This window comes from Marmota monax, unplaced genomic scaffold, assembly GCF_021218885.2.
Source record: "Marmota monax isolate L192 unplaced genomic scaffold, Marmota_monax_Labrador192_F-V1.1 WCK01_AAM20220418_F8-fsc00052, whole genome shotgun sequence".
Taxonomy (NCBI): domain Eukaryota; kingdom Metazoa; phylum Chordata; class Mammalia; order Rodentia; family Sciuridae; genus Marmota; species Marmota monax.
Genome location: NW_026693473.1, coordinates 2,698,111 through 2,711,963, shown reverse-complemented (window position 1 = coordinate 2,711,963; position 13,853 = coordinate 2,698,111). Strand labels below are relative to the sequence as shown.

The following is a 13,853-nucleotide window of genomic DNA, read 5'->3' as shown; positions in this document are numbered from 1 at the left end:
TGAAGGAAATTATAAACCAAATTAAAAACTCAAATGAGAGTATCACCAGTAGAGTACACCAATTAGAAGTCAGAACATCAGACAACGAAGACAAAATATATCATCTCGAAAAGAGTCTTGTACTAGCTTTTTAAAGATCATTTCTATTTCAGGTGGCTTAATATTGGCTGCTGATTATTCTCAGCTTGAACTGAGAATCTTGGCTCATTTATCTCAAGATTATCGTCTCATTCATGTGTTAAACACTGGAGCTGATGTTTTCAGGAGCATCGCAGCAGAATGGAAGATGATAGACCCACAGTCTGTTGGAGATGATCTGAGGCAACAAGCAAAACAGGTGATCCTGGTAGACATGTTAATATAAATGGGAAGGATTTAGTGGTTCAAAAAGTTTTAAGTGATTTTAATTATTTTCAGTTTAAGAACCATTTTTCTGTCTTTTCATCTTTTCAACCGCATTCAATACTCATCTCATGGTATTCATTACACTTTCCTTTGTAAAAATAATAGAAAGAATGAGATGGACTAAGATCTGAGGCCACTCTGTGTCAGAATGGCATGTGTATTTAAGACCATAATATGGCTAGTCAGAGCACCTGGTATTTAGTACAAGCTCATTTAAAAGTGATGTATTTCATTGTGTTTATGGTTGTATGTTTTTATTTTATGGTTGTATGTTTATATTTTAAACCTCTTTCTAGTCAGTAAATGTCCTGATATCAAGTTCCATATTTTCATTTTTACTTGCCCACAGCAAGTATTATTTCTATACATTGTATAGAAAGTGCTCTCAAATATTTTTTGAGAAAATATGGTTGAGCTGTGGATTACAATTAATGACTGATTGTGTTTTAGCTTTTTGAGGACTGTGAACCTTCATGCTGACTTATATCTCTGAAGTGGATCCATGCAAATTCCTACTCCTGCTTGAGAAGGTCAAAGCCACACTTACACACTTCCTAGCCTGTATCAACACTGACACTTCTTACCAAGTGCCCTGTGGGGCATCTGACCCATTCTCCAGAGAGCAGGATTGTTGGCTAAGAGGCATACCCCAGCTCTAAGGCCTTCTGTGTTCATTTTACATTTGCACTTCCAGTTACTTACTGCTGAAATGCTTACCAATCCATGAGTATCACTGTCTTCATTTTGTGGATGAAGAAATAAAATACAAAGAGGTTAGATGGCTAGTGCAAGATTTATGTCTTGTGAATGGTGGAAGTAGGTGTGAACCCAGGCAGTAATTATTATCAATTAATATCAATCAGAGTTTCTTTAGTGGCCTCACCTAGACCATTCTCCTGCACTGCTCCCCAATTTCCTCAGGAGTTTTTATTTGTTTTTAACTCGGACAAATTCTGCATTTGTGGGATTTCAGGAGGCTGTGAGTTGAGGAAGGTATTTATTTCCAGGAATCACTTACTCTCTTCCTTTACTCATTCCAGCCCCTCAAAAGGTGATGCCAAAAGGCAGTAAAGATGTTCAGTGGATATTAGCCTCTGTGAATTTAAACCATTAAAGCATATCTCATCATTTCTTTGATCCACCATGAAATAAAAAAAAAATTTACAAAAATTCTAATCCTAATGAACTCTGTATTTGCACTTTATGTAGTTATGACTTTTAATTTACTTTTTAAGTGTGATGACTCCTTTTCAGATTTGCTATGGAATCATTTATGGGATGGGAGCTAAATCTCTAGGAGAGCAGATGGGCATTAAAGAAGAAGATGCTTCTTGCTATATTGACTCCTTCAAGTCCAGGTACACAGGTGAGGAGCTTGAGTGCTGATTCCCCTCTCTGCCACCTAGCTGACCATGTTAGATTAACTTAAATTAAAGTCAAGTTGCAGGCTTTTCTATTAAAATCTCTTCTTAATCAAAAGTTTTCATCAGACATTGTTAGAGGCAAATAACATTAACCTTACTTATGATTTTTTAATATAATATACTTTTTTTTTCTTTCCATAAAAGGGACAGATACAGAATAGCAAAATACAGTTGCTGAATATGCTACTGTGTCATTGTGTTTGGGACTTGAGCTAGGGGCTTAGATAGCATTAGTTTGAAACAATAAGCCATGGATTAAATGTACTAGGAACTCAAAAATGGATAGTAGTGTTAAGAATCTGGTGGATTTTTGTATATTTTACTATGTCTATTGAAACCAATGAATGAAATTAAGGATGGACTTTGGTTGTTAGTTATTTCTATATTTTCTTTCTTAGGGATTAATCATTTCATGAAAGAGACAGTGAAGAATTGTAAAAGAGATGGCTTTGTTCAGACCATTTTGGGAAGGCGAAGATACTTGCCAGGAATCAAAGACAACAACCCTTATCATAAAGCTCATGTATGTTGAAGTTTCTCTGATTTTTAACTTCATATTTCAATGACATGTAGTTTTTCAACAAAGGCTAAGTACTACTAATGTCCCTTTTTAGGAACACTAGACTATTAATTGGATCTTTTGAATCAACAAGGGTAATCATTGATTTTATTGATGACTTCTGCATTGATAACTATAGAACTTTTCTAACCTTATTCCTTTTATTGCTTTTGCTTGACTTCCTGGCTAGGACAATGTAAAATAGAAGTAGGGCAGTGTTCCAAAGAAGTGTGTTTGCCTCCTTTCATATTCAGAGGGAAAAATGTAAGCATATTACCCATGAAGAGAACTTTCCTTGACATTTTTGATGGTGCCTGCATCAGATAAAGGAAATGCTAATAGGCTGTAGATTCTGGGTCACAACTCTTCAACCCTCTGGTGTAGTACAAAAGATGTCACAGATAATACATGAATGAGTGAGGCTGTGTTCCAAGAAAAGTTTATCTGTAGAAATAGAAGGTGGTCTAGATTTGGTCTGCAGACCAGTTTGCTGATCCTTTTTTAAATTGTTGCTTCATTGATTATAATTTGCCTGTTTTTCCCTTCAGTGGTTTTCAGTATATTTTTCTTTCTGTCTGATTTTGACCATATTTTCTGCCCTGTGCCTAAGACTGTGTGGTTTTTAATTGTGTTTGTATTGTGGGGAGGGCTAATTGAGGCTTCCTGAATTTGTGGCTTGATAGGTTCTGACTTTTTAAAACTGTTAAACATTACTTTAACTACTATTTCATCATATTCTTTCCTCTTTTTTCTAGAACTCCTGTTATAAATTATAAGCTTATTTTTTTCAATCCCTTATGTTTCATATTCTTTGTTCTGTATTTTCCACATTTACATTTCATCATACTTTATTCTGAATTTTTTAATTTTTTAAATAAATGCATTCTGAATATTTCTAATTTAGTTTTCACTTTACTGATTGATTCATTGATGTGCTGATTAAAATACCTATTGAGTGTTTTTTAATGTTTTTAGTTCTAGAATTTGTTTTGTTCTCATTTTATGGTATATCACCCTCTGATGAAAAGTTCAAATTTTTTTCTTATGTCCTTGAATATATCAAACAGGATTATAGAGTTAACTAAGTTTGATAATAGTTGATCAACTGGTGAATCTCAGATCCTTGTACTCTGTTCTTTTTGCCTTTTGTTTTTCTTAGTTTTCCATAAAAAGTTATATTGTCTTAATTTCTTATTGTCCTGGTTAGTTTTACTGAGTGTTAAGCATTGTATATTGGAAGATTGAGGAATTTGTTTGATGATTTTGCTTTCATTCAGAGAAAGTGTACCATTGCTTCTTGCAGGAGGACCAGAGACCAACAATATAGGATTACCCTAGAGACAGAAATGATTTGAAGCAAAATGGCAGGGTCACACTATTTCAATTTATCTTTTTTTCCTTGAGAATTGGTTTTGGGTTGCAACCTGATGATTACCAGGTCCTTTTATACTTGGGGGGCCCTGAACTCAAATATTTGTTTCCTTAAAATCCTAAAGACTAAGAGTTCTGCTCAGCTTTTTAGCTTCTCAGCTTCTGCTTCTAGAATATTTTTGTTCCTCTGGGAGAAATGAGAGTCTCCAATGCCAGGATCTCTTCCTTTTGTTTTCTTTCTCTCCTAGTTCTCTAGTTTCTAGATTTTTTTTTTTTTTAACCTGCTTTCACCTGACTCATTCAGAGAGGCTTTTTCTGACTACCTTTTTCAGTAGAGATACTGTCAGTGGGAGGATTGGTCTTAATGGCCAACTCTTCCATTTCCAGAAGACCACATTTTTTTTTTATGTAGATTAAAAAAAATACTGGTAATGAAAGCACTGAACTTTGTGGGACCCAGCCCAAACTGCCAAGTTTCCTTAATTTGGAAGAGAATTAGAGAAGTAACAACGTCATAAATTATATATTATTTGTTTCTGTGCTTGCTTAGGGAAATCATCCCCCAAATTTCAGTGGGTTAAATCAAGGTTTATTGTGCATTCATGTTACAGTTTGGCTGCATGGTGATCATGGCTTTGCTCCACATTTTCTTCATTCTGGAATGAAGTCTTTACCTGGGATATACCCCCTTTTTTGTGTGTGTGGTAGGGTTGTGTGTCAGTCTCACATTTCATTGGCCAAAACTAGCATAGGCTGTCCTTTTATAGGGGACAGCACTTGAAATTGCATGGGTATGGGTGGGGAATTGTAATTGATAGAAAGGCAGCAAGGAATCATGACAGGAAATGTCTAGTTTCAAGGAGCAAGAGTCAGTATAACTGAAATTATTCAGTCACTCTTTAAACAGTGACAACCAAGTTTACAGTGGATTCATTAGCATTCGACAAGCAACAAGTTACTTTCTTTAATTTTTCTTTTTTTTTAAGGTATACCTCTTCAACATTTATTTAACCTCCTAAAAGTTGTTTGTAGGCCAGGTGGCAGGGAACTTGAGAGGAACTCTGAGTTACATTGAGTAGACACCTGCCATTTGTTTTTTAGAAATTTTGGGGCATCAGAAGTGATATTCATGGAGAGGTTATACCAAATATTAACTCAGGTCTCTTCCCCTATTGTTCTGGTATAATTATTTTTAGCAGCCATAATTGCCCAGCCAAGAAGCTCCTGGCAGCAATCATTTCCGGAAAGTTTTAAGGTATCACCAAGAGATCCAAGATCTGCACTTTCTCTAGCAGCTAATGTAGCCATGTAGCCTCAGCAGCCAATAAAAAGCACTGATTCTTATCAGCTGGAGCCAAACACAATTAAGGACCAACAGGCCAGTAGTATGGGGGATGTGCTTCCGTCACACAGCACAAAGAATGATACTCTACTTACATCTATAAGATTAAGAGTATTTTGAGGAGTAGCTGGGTACAGCGTTGCACCTCGAGAGGCTAAGGCAGGAGGATGGCAAGTTTGGGGCCACTCTGGTCAACTTAGCAAAATCCTTGTCTCAAAATTAAAAGTCTGGAATGTAGCCTAATGGTGGATTGCCACTGAGTTCAATCCTCAGAACTGTTTAAAAAAAAGAAGAAGCAGCAGCAAAAGAAAAAGTACTTTGAGGAATAAATCTTTTAGAGAGGAGTTTAGAATAGCTAGAACACTGATGGCATATTTTTCTAAGACAAAACGATTTTGAGTTACTGAATACATTCTAAATACTATGCAGATTTGGGGTCCTAGTTGAGTACTGAAGATTTCTAAACTGAAACAACCTGACTTTTTACACTTAGTCTAAAGGAAATGTGTGGCCACTACAGAATCTAAAGCCATGGATCATTGTGGTTGTTATTCTTAGGATGCAGCCTAATAGTTGACGTTCTGGGTCATGTCTCAGTCCAAATTTCCATTCTGACAGCAAATATGAATACTGATCTGTGAACACTCAGGTCAAGCAGAAAACCATGTTGGTGCATCTGATAGAGCACCTGTTGTTGTATTTTATAGGCTGAGCGTCAAGCCATCAACACTACAGTCCAAGGATCAGCGGCTGATATAGTCAAAATAGCCACCGTTAACATTCAGAAGCAGCTAGAGACCCTCCACTCAACCTTCAAGTCCCATGGCCATCGGGAGGGTAAGCTCCAAATCAATAGAACAGGATTGTCCCTTGATGGAGGCCCTACTATAACATGGTGAAAACAATATTATCAGAAAAAAGGGAAGTTTTTTATATTTTATTTCTCAGCAGTTCTCAATGTCTTCATACTCTTTGAAATTATTAAGGATCCCAAATAATTTTTGTTTATGTGGGTTATACGTACTGTATTTACCATATTAAAAATCAAAGCAGGGAATGTTACTTTTCTCTTTCCACATTTTTATTGGTGCATTATAGCTGTACATAATGATGGGATTTGTTGTGACATATTTATACATGTGTACCATATAACAATATAATTTAGCCAATATCACTCCCCAACACTTTCCTCCTCCTTCCCCTCCTCCCACCTCTTGGTCCCTTTCCTCTACAGAGCTCCCTTTGCTTTTCATGAGATCCCACCCTACCCCCTCCTTTCTTTTCCTTTTTCCTCTGAGTTTGGCTTATTTTGCTTAACATAATGGTCTCCAGTGATAGGCCACCTAGATATGTCATTGAAGATGAGTTATGGTGTCATATGCGGTTAAAGATAGCCACAGATTGGGACCATCAAAAGGAGGCTATCCCAGGGCACAATGACATGCTACTCATTTTTCCTGATTTTTCCTGAGGTAGGATTATTACCAAAGAGAAAACTGCAAGGGATGTTCTGCCAGAACAGAGGAGGCTTCTTCATCCTTCAACTTCATGATGAACTTTTATATGAAGTGGCAGAAGAGGATGTTGTTCAGGTATTTTTGCAGAGTGTGGTTCACTCCATAGGGAGCTAAACCTCTTGGGTGAGGCCACTTGCTTTTTCCTGTGCATGAGGTTTTGGGGGCCCTTCACGGGCTGCAGGGTGGCTAGATGCTTGTTGAGTCCTTACAGCTACAGAAGGAGCTAAGAGTGCTCAGTTTCATACTTAATCTTAAAAGTAAAGAAATCCCTGATGCTGGGATAATTTTGTTAGGATAAGCTAACAATTTGGAGTCTTGCCCTGAGGGTTTCCAAGCTCTGAATGTTCTAGCTAAAGCTGTCAGGCCTCCTGCCCATCAGTGAAGGGCCTTTTGAGATTCCTGGCTCTTTTCTGATTGTGTTTTAAGCACCTTTGGTTTATCACCATGTCAGTGGATGGGTTGGGAAACAGCCTTTGACCTGACAGAGTTTGTTAACCTCAAAAAATTGTTTTCTTTTGTAGGTAGCTCAGATCGTCAAGAAGGAAATGGAGAGTGCCATAAAGCTTTCTGTGAAATTGAAAGTGAAAGTGAAAATAGGTGCTAGCTGGGGAGAGCTGAAGGACTTTGATATATAACCTTGCAGTTGACTAAGCCCCAGGGAAGCCTGGTTCAGATATTGTCACCTGGGAAGAACAGAGACTGCCCTTTCACCTACTTCATGAACACAAATTCTCAGGTCTTGATAGATTTAGGATAATTTTGTAGTGAGGGTCTTTCTCTACAACAGTAAAAAAGATGTTGAGGGTAGGGAGGAGGGTAATATACCAAGTTCAGTGATTATATTCACTCTGAAAGAATACCTGTGGATTAGCCTTTTATAATTTATTGTGGCTTTAAACAGGTTCCAAACGTATGCTTGAAATATGCACTTAGCACTTAAGCTCCTTATCTACCTGGTTGAATAGGAAACCTCAGCCACAGCCTTAGAGGCATCCTCAGGGGTCCTGGAATCAGGCTCCCCTGGTACAGACCCATCAGGGACCAGTCGGACGAGGATGGCGTTCCATGTACACCACCAGGGTTCAGCACTGTGTGTGATGTTTTTCCTCCAATATTAATTTAAAAGACTAAGGAAATAGTATTTTAAATTAGCATGGCTAATAAATTATGAATTCCATGAAGTAGGAAGACTTGGAATAGTTGGAACCTAAGAATGAATTTTTATGAAATGTTTATTCTTCTCTAGTTGGTAGAAGGAAAACATTTCCAATACTTATATATGCATTATAAAATGAGCTGTACCTCTTCACAGGCACGTCCTGTTCTGTAAGATTAGATTTATTGCAGCTGAGCATAGCACTGCCCCTGTGACATGGGGAGAATACGCCTGCCGCAAAGACTGAACTTTGTAATCCCAGTCAGAAGTATAGAACTGATCTGTTTTTGTTTTTTTTTGTTGTTGTTGTTGTTGACATAAAATGAATTTATGAGAAACTTCTTAAGAGTGGTTCCTTTTATTAAAAATTTTATTTGGTGTAAGAGTATCAGAAACCTGTGTCCCTTATTTACTCTTTCTGTAGCTTGTTCAACAGTGAGCATACAACAAGCATTTATTCTATTCTTAATCAGTTATTAGAAGAGTTCTTTTATGTTGATAAATCAGTGTAAAGAAAAATGTTGCTTCATAGGTAAAGTGTAACACACAACCAGTGTTTGGGTATTAGAGTACAAGGGACTCTGTTCTTTTTTTTTAAGTGATAGGAGTGGGCAAGAGATGGCAGAGGTCTGAGGGAAGATTTTGTTAGTTCTTAAGGGTTTTTTTCCCCCTCTCCATATTCCCCTGTACCCCATTTCTCAAAGAGAAAAGCTATTAGCCTTGTTAGTATCCTGGTGAGCTTAAGATCCAGTGCAAAAGAAAGCTATCAGTGTTCTTCAGATATGAGGGTAAGCTGTACCTCATTTATTTCAGCACTGGCCCTGCATGTGTAACATGTGAATTTTCTTGTCCTTTTTGATCTATTAACTAAACTTAAAATAGCAGTCCTGGCTTTACGTGGTTCAGATATGAACAAATTCCAGTTATTACAGATTACTGAAGTGACATAAATCTCCCTATAACACAACTCAAGTTTCAGTTATTAGAATATATTAACTGTAATTCCATGTGGTTCAGACTTTGCTGGTGGCTCTTCAGCCCACAAATCTCTATGTAAATAATGTACATTAGGCAGAATAAGCTCATCCTGCCCCCAGATATCCACAGCCTAGTCTCTGAAACCTGGGGAAAAGGACTATGCTGAATTGAAGACCTTGAGATGAGAAGACGGGATTATCTGGGTGATTCCAGTATAAGCACAAGAGCCCTTACAAGAGGGAAGCAGGTGGTCAGAGAGAGATTTGGAGATGCTGTACAGGCCATGAGCCAAGGGATGAAAGAGGCCTTGAAAAGCTGGAAAAGACCTGGAAGTGGATTCTCCCCAGAACTTCTACAAGGGAGGTATCCCTGCTAACACCTTGACATTAAGCCAGTTAGGGTCATTATATTTCTGAACTTCAGAACTTAAGACAATTATTTATGTTGTTTTGAGCCAGTAAGTTTGTGGTGATTCATTTTAATAGCAATTAGAAACTAACGCATTCATCATGAGGAAATAACAATCGCATCCCTTCTTTCTGCATCAGTGATCTGGTAGCATCTGATAACTGAAACTTGAATTGTGTTATGGGGAGATTTATGTCACTTCAGTAATTAATCTACAATAACTGGAATTTGTTCACATCTGAATCACATAAATCACATCTGTTCACTTTATGCACAGAGAGCAGAATACACAGTTATGCTGACCCCTGTCTCCCAGGCATGAAACCATGTGGCATTTAAACAAACTGGATCTGGAAACTGGCTAATAAAGATGAAAGTGTTCCAGAGAAATGAAAAGAGACAATGGGAGAGAACTTCAAATTGAACTTAATAGAATTATGCTCAGCTAGAGGAACTAGTTGTGAGAAGGCCGACATTGCTGTTTTTAGGAACCTCTAAATGTACAACCTGAAAGACTGTGAAATTATCAGCATAGATGAGGAAAATGGTTGTGAACTAAAGGATAAAGATGTCTCAGCAGAAGTGATGCCAGCAAAAACTGTATATTAATCTATAAACCACTGTAGTTCCAAAATCTAAAATAAGATTTTTTAAAAAGATATCCTAAAACTCACCTGGAAAAAAAAATATCAATCACACTTGAAAAAGAATAAAGATTTGAATCAGATATTAGGAGATATAAAGTTATAATGATTTAAATTTGATAAGGGCATAAAAATAGACAAATTGGTCACTAGAACAGACTAAAGAATTTAGAAAACAGCTAGGTGCAGTGGCGCATGCCTGTAATCCCAGGGGCTCAGGAGGCTGAGACGGGAGGATTATGAATTCAAAGCCAGCCTCAGCAACAGTGAGGCACTAAGCAACTCAGTGAGATCCTGTATCTAAATAAAATACAAAATAGGGCTGGAGATGTGGTTAAGTGGCTCTGAATTCAATCCCTGGTACCTACCTTCCCCCCAAAAAATTTAGAAAACAGATTTACACATATGAGAAATGATTAAAATGCCATTTCAAATTAGTATTGGAAAAACTTTAAGTATAATGTTAATATATTTCTAAAACTATCGATCCATATTTCAAATTCGCTGAAAAAGAAGGCATGAAAGCAAGTGCATTCACAATAGATACACATACACACAACAACCACCACTACCTGAGAATAAACTAAGGAAGTGTCTATTAAGGTCATTTGCTCATTTTTATAATGAAAATTTACAACATTGAATAAATAAGTTATCAGAATACATTAAGACTTTACAGAAGAAACAGCCTTCTTTTAAACAAAGTTCAAAAGTCAGAAACTTTAACTACATTAAAAAGAAAAATTCTCAGTATGAAAAAGTGACATTGTCAATAGTTAAGTCATAAAAGACACTGAACAGTGTCAACTTAGGATCAGGACGTGATAGGTAATCCGAGGACAAAAGACACACCACGTGTCCCTCAGCACCTAAGGTGCTCAAGGCTCAGAACAGCCAGCAACTGTTTGTTATAGAGGGAAAAAGGGAAGATATAGTAAAGAGAAGAAATAAATAGAGTCTAAAACATACAAAAGATCAATGAAACAAAGGGTTGGTTATTTGAAAAGACAGACTTGACAAACCTGTATCTAGATTAACCAAAATAACAACAAAGGAGAGGGGCAGGGGAAGAGAGAAGACTGAAATAAATGAAATAAAAAATATGAAAAGGAGCTTTCACAACAGAAATACAATTATTAGGGATATTTTGAAAAACTATATGCTAAAAATTGGAAAATCTAGAAGAAATGGACAAATTTCTGAACACACATGACTAATCAAAATTGAAACAAGAGGATATAAAAACATCTGAATAGACCAATAGCAAGTAATGAGTCAGTTAATAAAAAGTCTCCCAGCAAGGGAAAGCCCAGGACCAGATGGCTGCACTGCTGAATTTCACCACAATTTAGCACAAATGCCTCTCAAACTTTAATAGAACTGAAAGAGAGGGAACCCTTCCAAGCTCATTCTATGAGGCCAGCATTTCATTATAATGAAATACCTTCTCACCTCAGTCAACATGTGATTACCAAAAAAAAAAAAAAATAGGAGATAAAGAAAAATCCCCAAATAACAATGCTGGCCTTGTCACCCAAACCTGACAAGGACACAACAAAAAGGAAAAGTATAGACTAGTATTCTTGATGAACATAGATGCAAAATTCTCACAAAGTATTAGCAAATCAAATTGAACAGCACATGAACAAGATCCTATTCCATGGTCAGGTTGGTTTCATTTCATGATGCAAGGGTGGTTCAATGTACACAAATCATTAACTGTAAGACATCACATAAAGAGAATGAAGGACAAAACATATGATCATCTCAGTAGATTCAGAAAAAATATTTGATAGAATTCAACATCCCTTTAAGAGTATAGCGTTGGACAAACTTAAGTATGGAAGGATCATGACTCAGTATAATAAAGGCTATCCACAAAGACTCACACTGAATGGGGGAAAACCACACACATTTCCCCCAAGGGTGTCCACTTTCACTGTTCTTATTCAATATTGCCGGGTTTCTGTTCTCATGACTAAAAGGCTCAGGGGTCACTCCAGTTGAACTGGGCTAACTGGGTTGCACAAAATAACCACACAAGAGACACAAATACCTTTTTCTTTGGGGTCGCTGTGACGGCTCCTCTGCCCTTAAGGGTCCGCAGGAAGAGAGAGAGCGAGAGCACACGCTGAACCTTTAATTGAGGAGAAGCTATTCAAATGAAGCAAGGGGTCAGGTTTCAGGGGGCTGAGTCTATCTTCATGATGTCCACTGTCAGCAGGTTGACTGACACCTGGGTAGGCCACTAAGGGCACAGTAAGAGAAGGGGACACACACACAAGGCACTTCCATGGAAGATTCTATCCTAAACAGGGAAAGGGGTTATATTACAAAGGAGGTGTGCGTAGCTCCACCCATGGGGCTGTAGCAAGACACACCCATGCATGAGACACCAACCCTCAAACCCAAGAAGGGTGGGGAAAGCTCTGCCACATTTCTGTGACTGAGTGCCTCAGCACCCACCTGGGGAATGTGACTCGGTCATGTGTAAGGTTGGTCTCCTACACAATATAGCACCAGAAGTTTCAGTCAGAATAGTCAGACGAGAAAGAAAGACAAATAAGGAGGAAGTAAAATTATCCATTTGCAGATGATATGATTCTATACATAGAAAAACTTAAAAGACTCCACCAAAAAATGATTAGACTATTAGAAATACAGTAAGGCGGCAGGATACAAAACCAACATGAAAAGTCAGATTTCCTATACACCAATAATGAATTTGAAGTGGCACCCCCTTTCTCCATAGAAAAGCCCTCTTCACCATGGTTGATTTTAGGACTGTCAGCAAAAGAGTCTCTGCAAAAGAGTTCAATGTAGATAAACTTCCTATTTTCGTGTTGCACTGTTTTGCTTGGCCAAGAAGATACCAGCACTCCAGGTGCTGGACACCCCCTTACTAGTTTTTCACAAACGTATCCAATATAGTAGTTTGTGGAAATGTGCAAACAAGGCGTCTGGCCTTGAGCTGGGCTTCACAGTGATGTCTACATTTTTAAGATAAGTTACAAGTGGGCTGCATAGTAACAGCTGGCAGGGGGAGGAAATAAAGGGGAGAAGAAGCTCTCCCCTTCTTAGGTGTTGTCCTTGAAGGGTTAATTTGCCCAAAACAGTGAAAGAAAAAGCTGCTTTTATGTGAACTTCTACAGACTGTGAACTTCTGAGCCCCTCCCCTTACATGCTGGGTATAAAACTCTGAAACTCCCTGAATTCGGGGTTCAGGGGATTAATTGATTACAACAAAAGCTGTGCCCTCTGAACCTGGCTGCAGCCAAATAAAACTGTTTCCTGCTCTCTTCGGTGCCTTGTCTTGTTTTTCCCTGCAACAAATTCTCTGAGAAAGAAGGCATGAAAGCAAGCGCATTCCCAATAGATACACATACACACAACCACCACTACCTGAGAATAAACTAAGGAAGTGTCTATTAAGGTCATTTGCTCATTTTTATAATGAAAATTTACAACAAAAACTACAAAGCACTGAAGAAAGTAACTGAAGAAGACACTGAAAGGTCAAAAGACCTCCCTCCATGGATTGGAAGGATTAATATTGTTAAAATGTCCATGCTACTCAAAGCGTTCTATAGCAAAGAAATAAATCATACCCATGAGAATATAAATTACATTCTTCACAGAACTAGAAACATCCTAAAGTTAATATGGAAGCATAAAAGACTCCTAATAACCAAAGCAATCCTGAGCAAAACAATCAAAGTTGGAGATCTCACAATGCCTGATTTACTGCAGAGCTAAGTATCCCCAACAGCCTGGAACTGGTATAAGAACAGACTAATGGAAGGACCCAGATATCACCTAGTCAGAATCCTGCATCTCTGAGAATGTGAGAGGACTCCTATACAGCTGCTTTCCGCAGAAATCACCAGCACTGTGACCCCGCAAGTCCCGAGCCTCAGCTTTCCAGCAGGACTCTGGACTCCTGGCTCCGGACACCCAAAGCCCAAAGTGCCAGCCAACACAGGGCTAGGGAGGGCCTTAGCAGAGTCACCTATCAGCACCTCTGCAGAACTCCCAGACTTGGCTCCGCT

The 13,853-nt window shown here is 38.0% G+C and overlaps 1 protein-coding gene across 1 annotated transcript in view; it reads left to right on the top strand.

Moving 5' to 3' along the window:
* Positions 1 to 8,148, top strand: part of Polq (DNA polymerase theta) — a 109,399-nt gene extending 101,251 nt beyond the window's left edge. The window contains exons 25-30 of the mRNA XM_046458116.2: positions 153 to 337; positions 1,660 to 1,771; positions 2,228 to 2,352; positions 5,809 to 5,938; positions 6,578 to 6,693; positions 7,140 to 8,148. Coding sequence (XP_046314072.1) covers positions 153 to 337; positions 1,660 to 1,771; positions 2,228 to 2,352; positions 5,809 to 5,938; positions 6,578 to 6,693; positions 7,140 to 7,253 — 782 coding nt within the window. The 3' untranslated portion in view covers positions 7,254 to 8,148. The remainder of the gene's footprint in view (positions 1 to 152; positions 338 to 1,659; positions 1,772 to 2,227; positions 2,353 to 5,808; positions 5,939 to 6,577; positions 6,694 to 7,139) is intronic.
* The last annotated feature ends 5,705 nt before the right edge of the window (positions 8,149 to 13,853 follow it).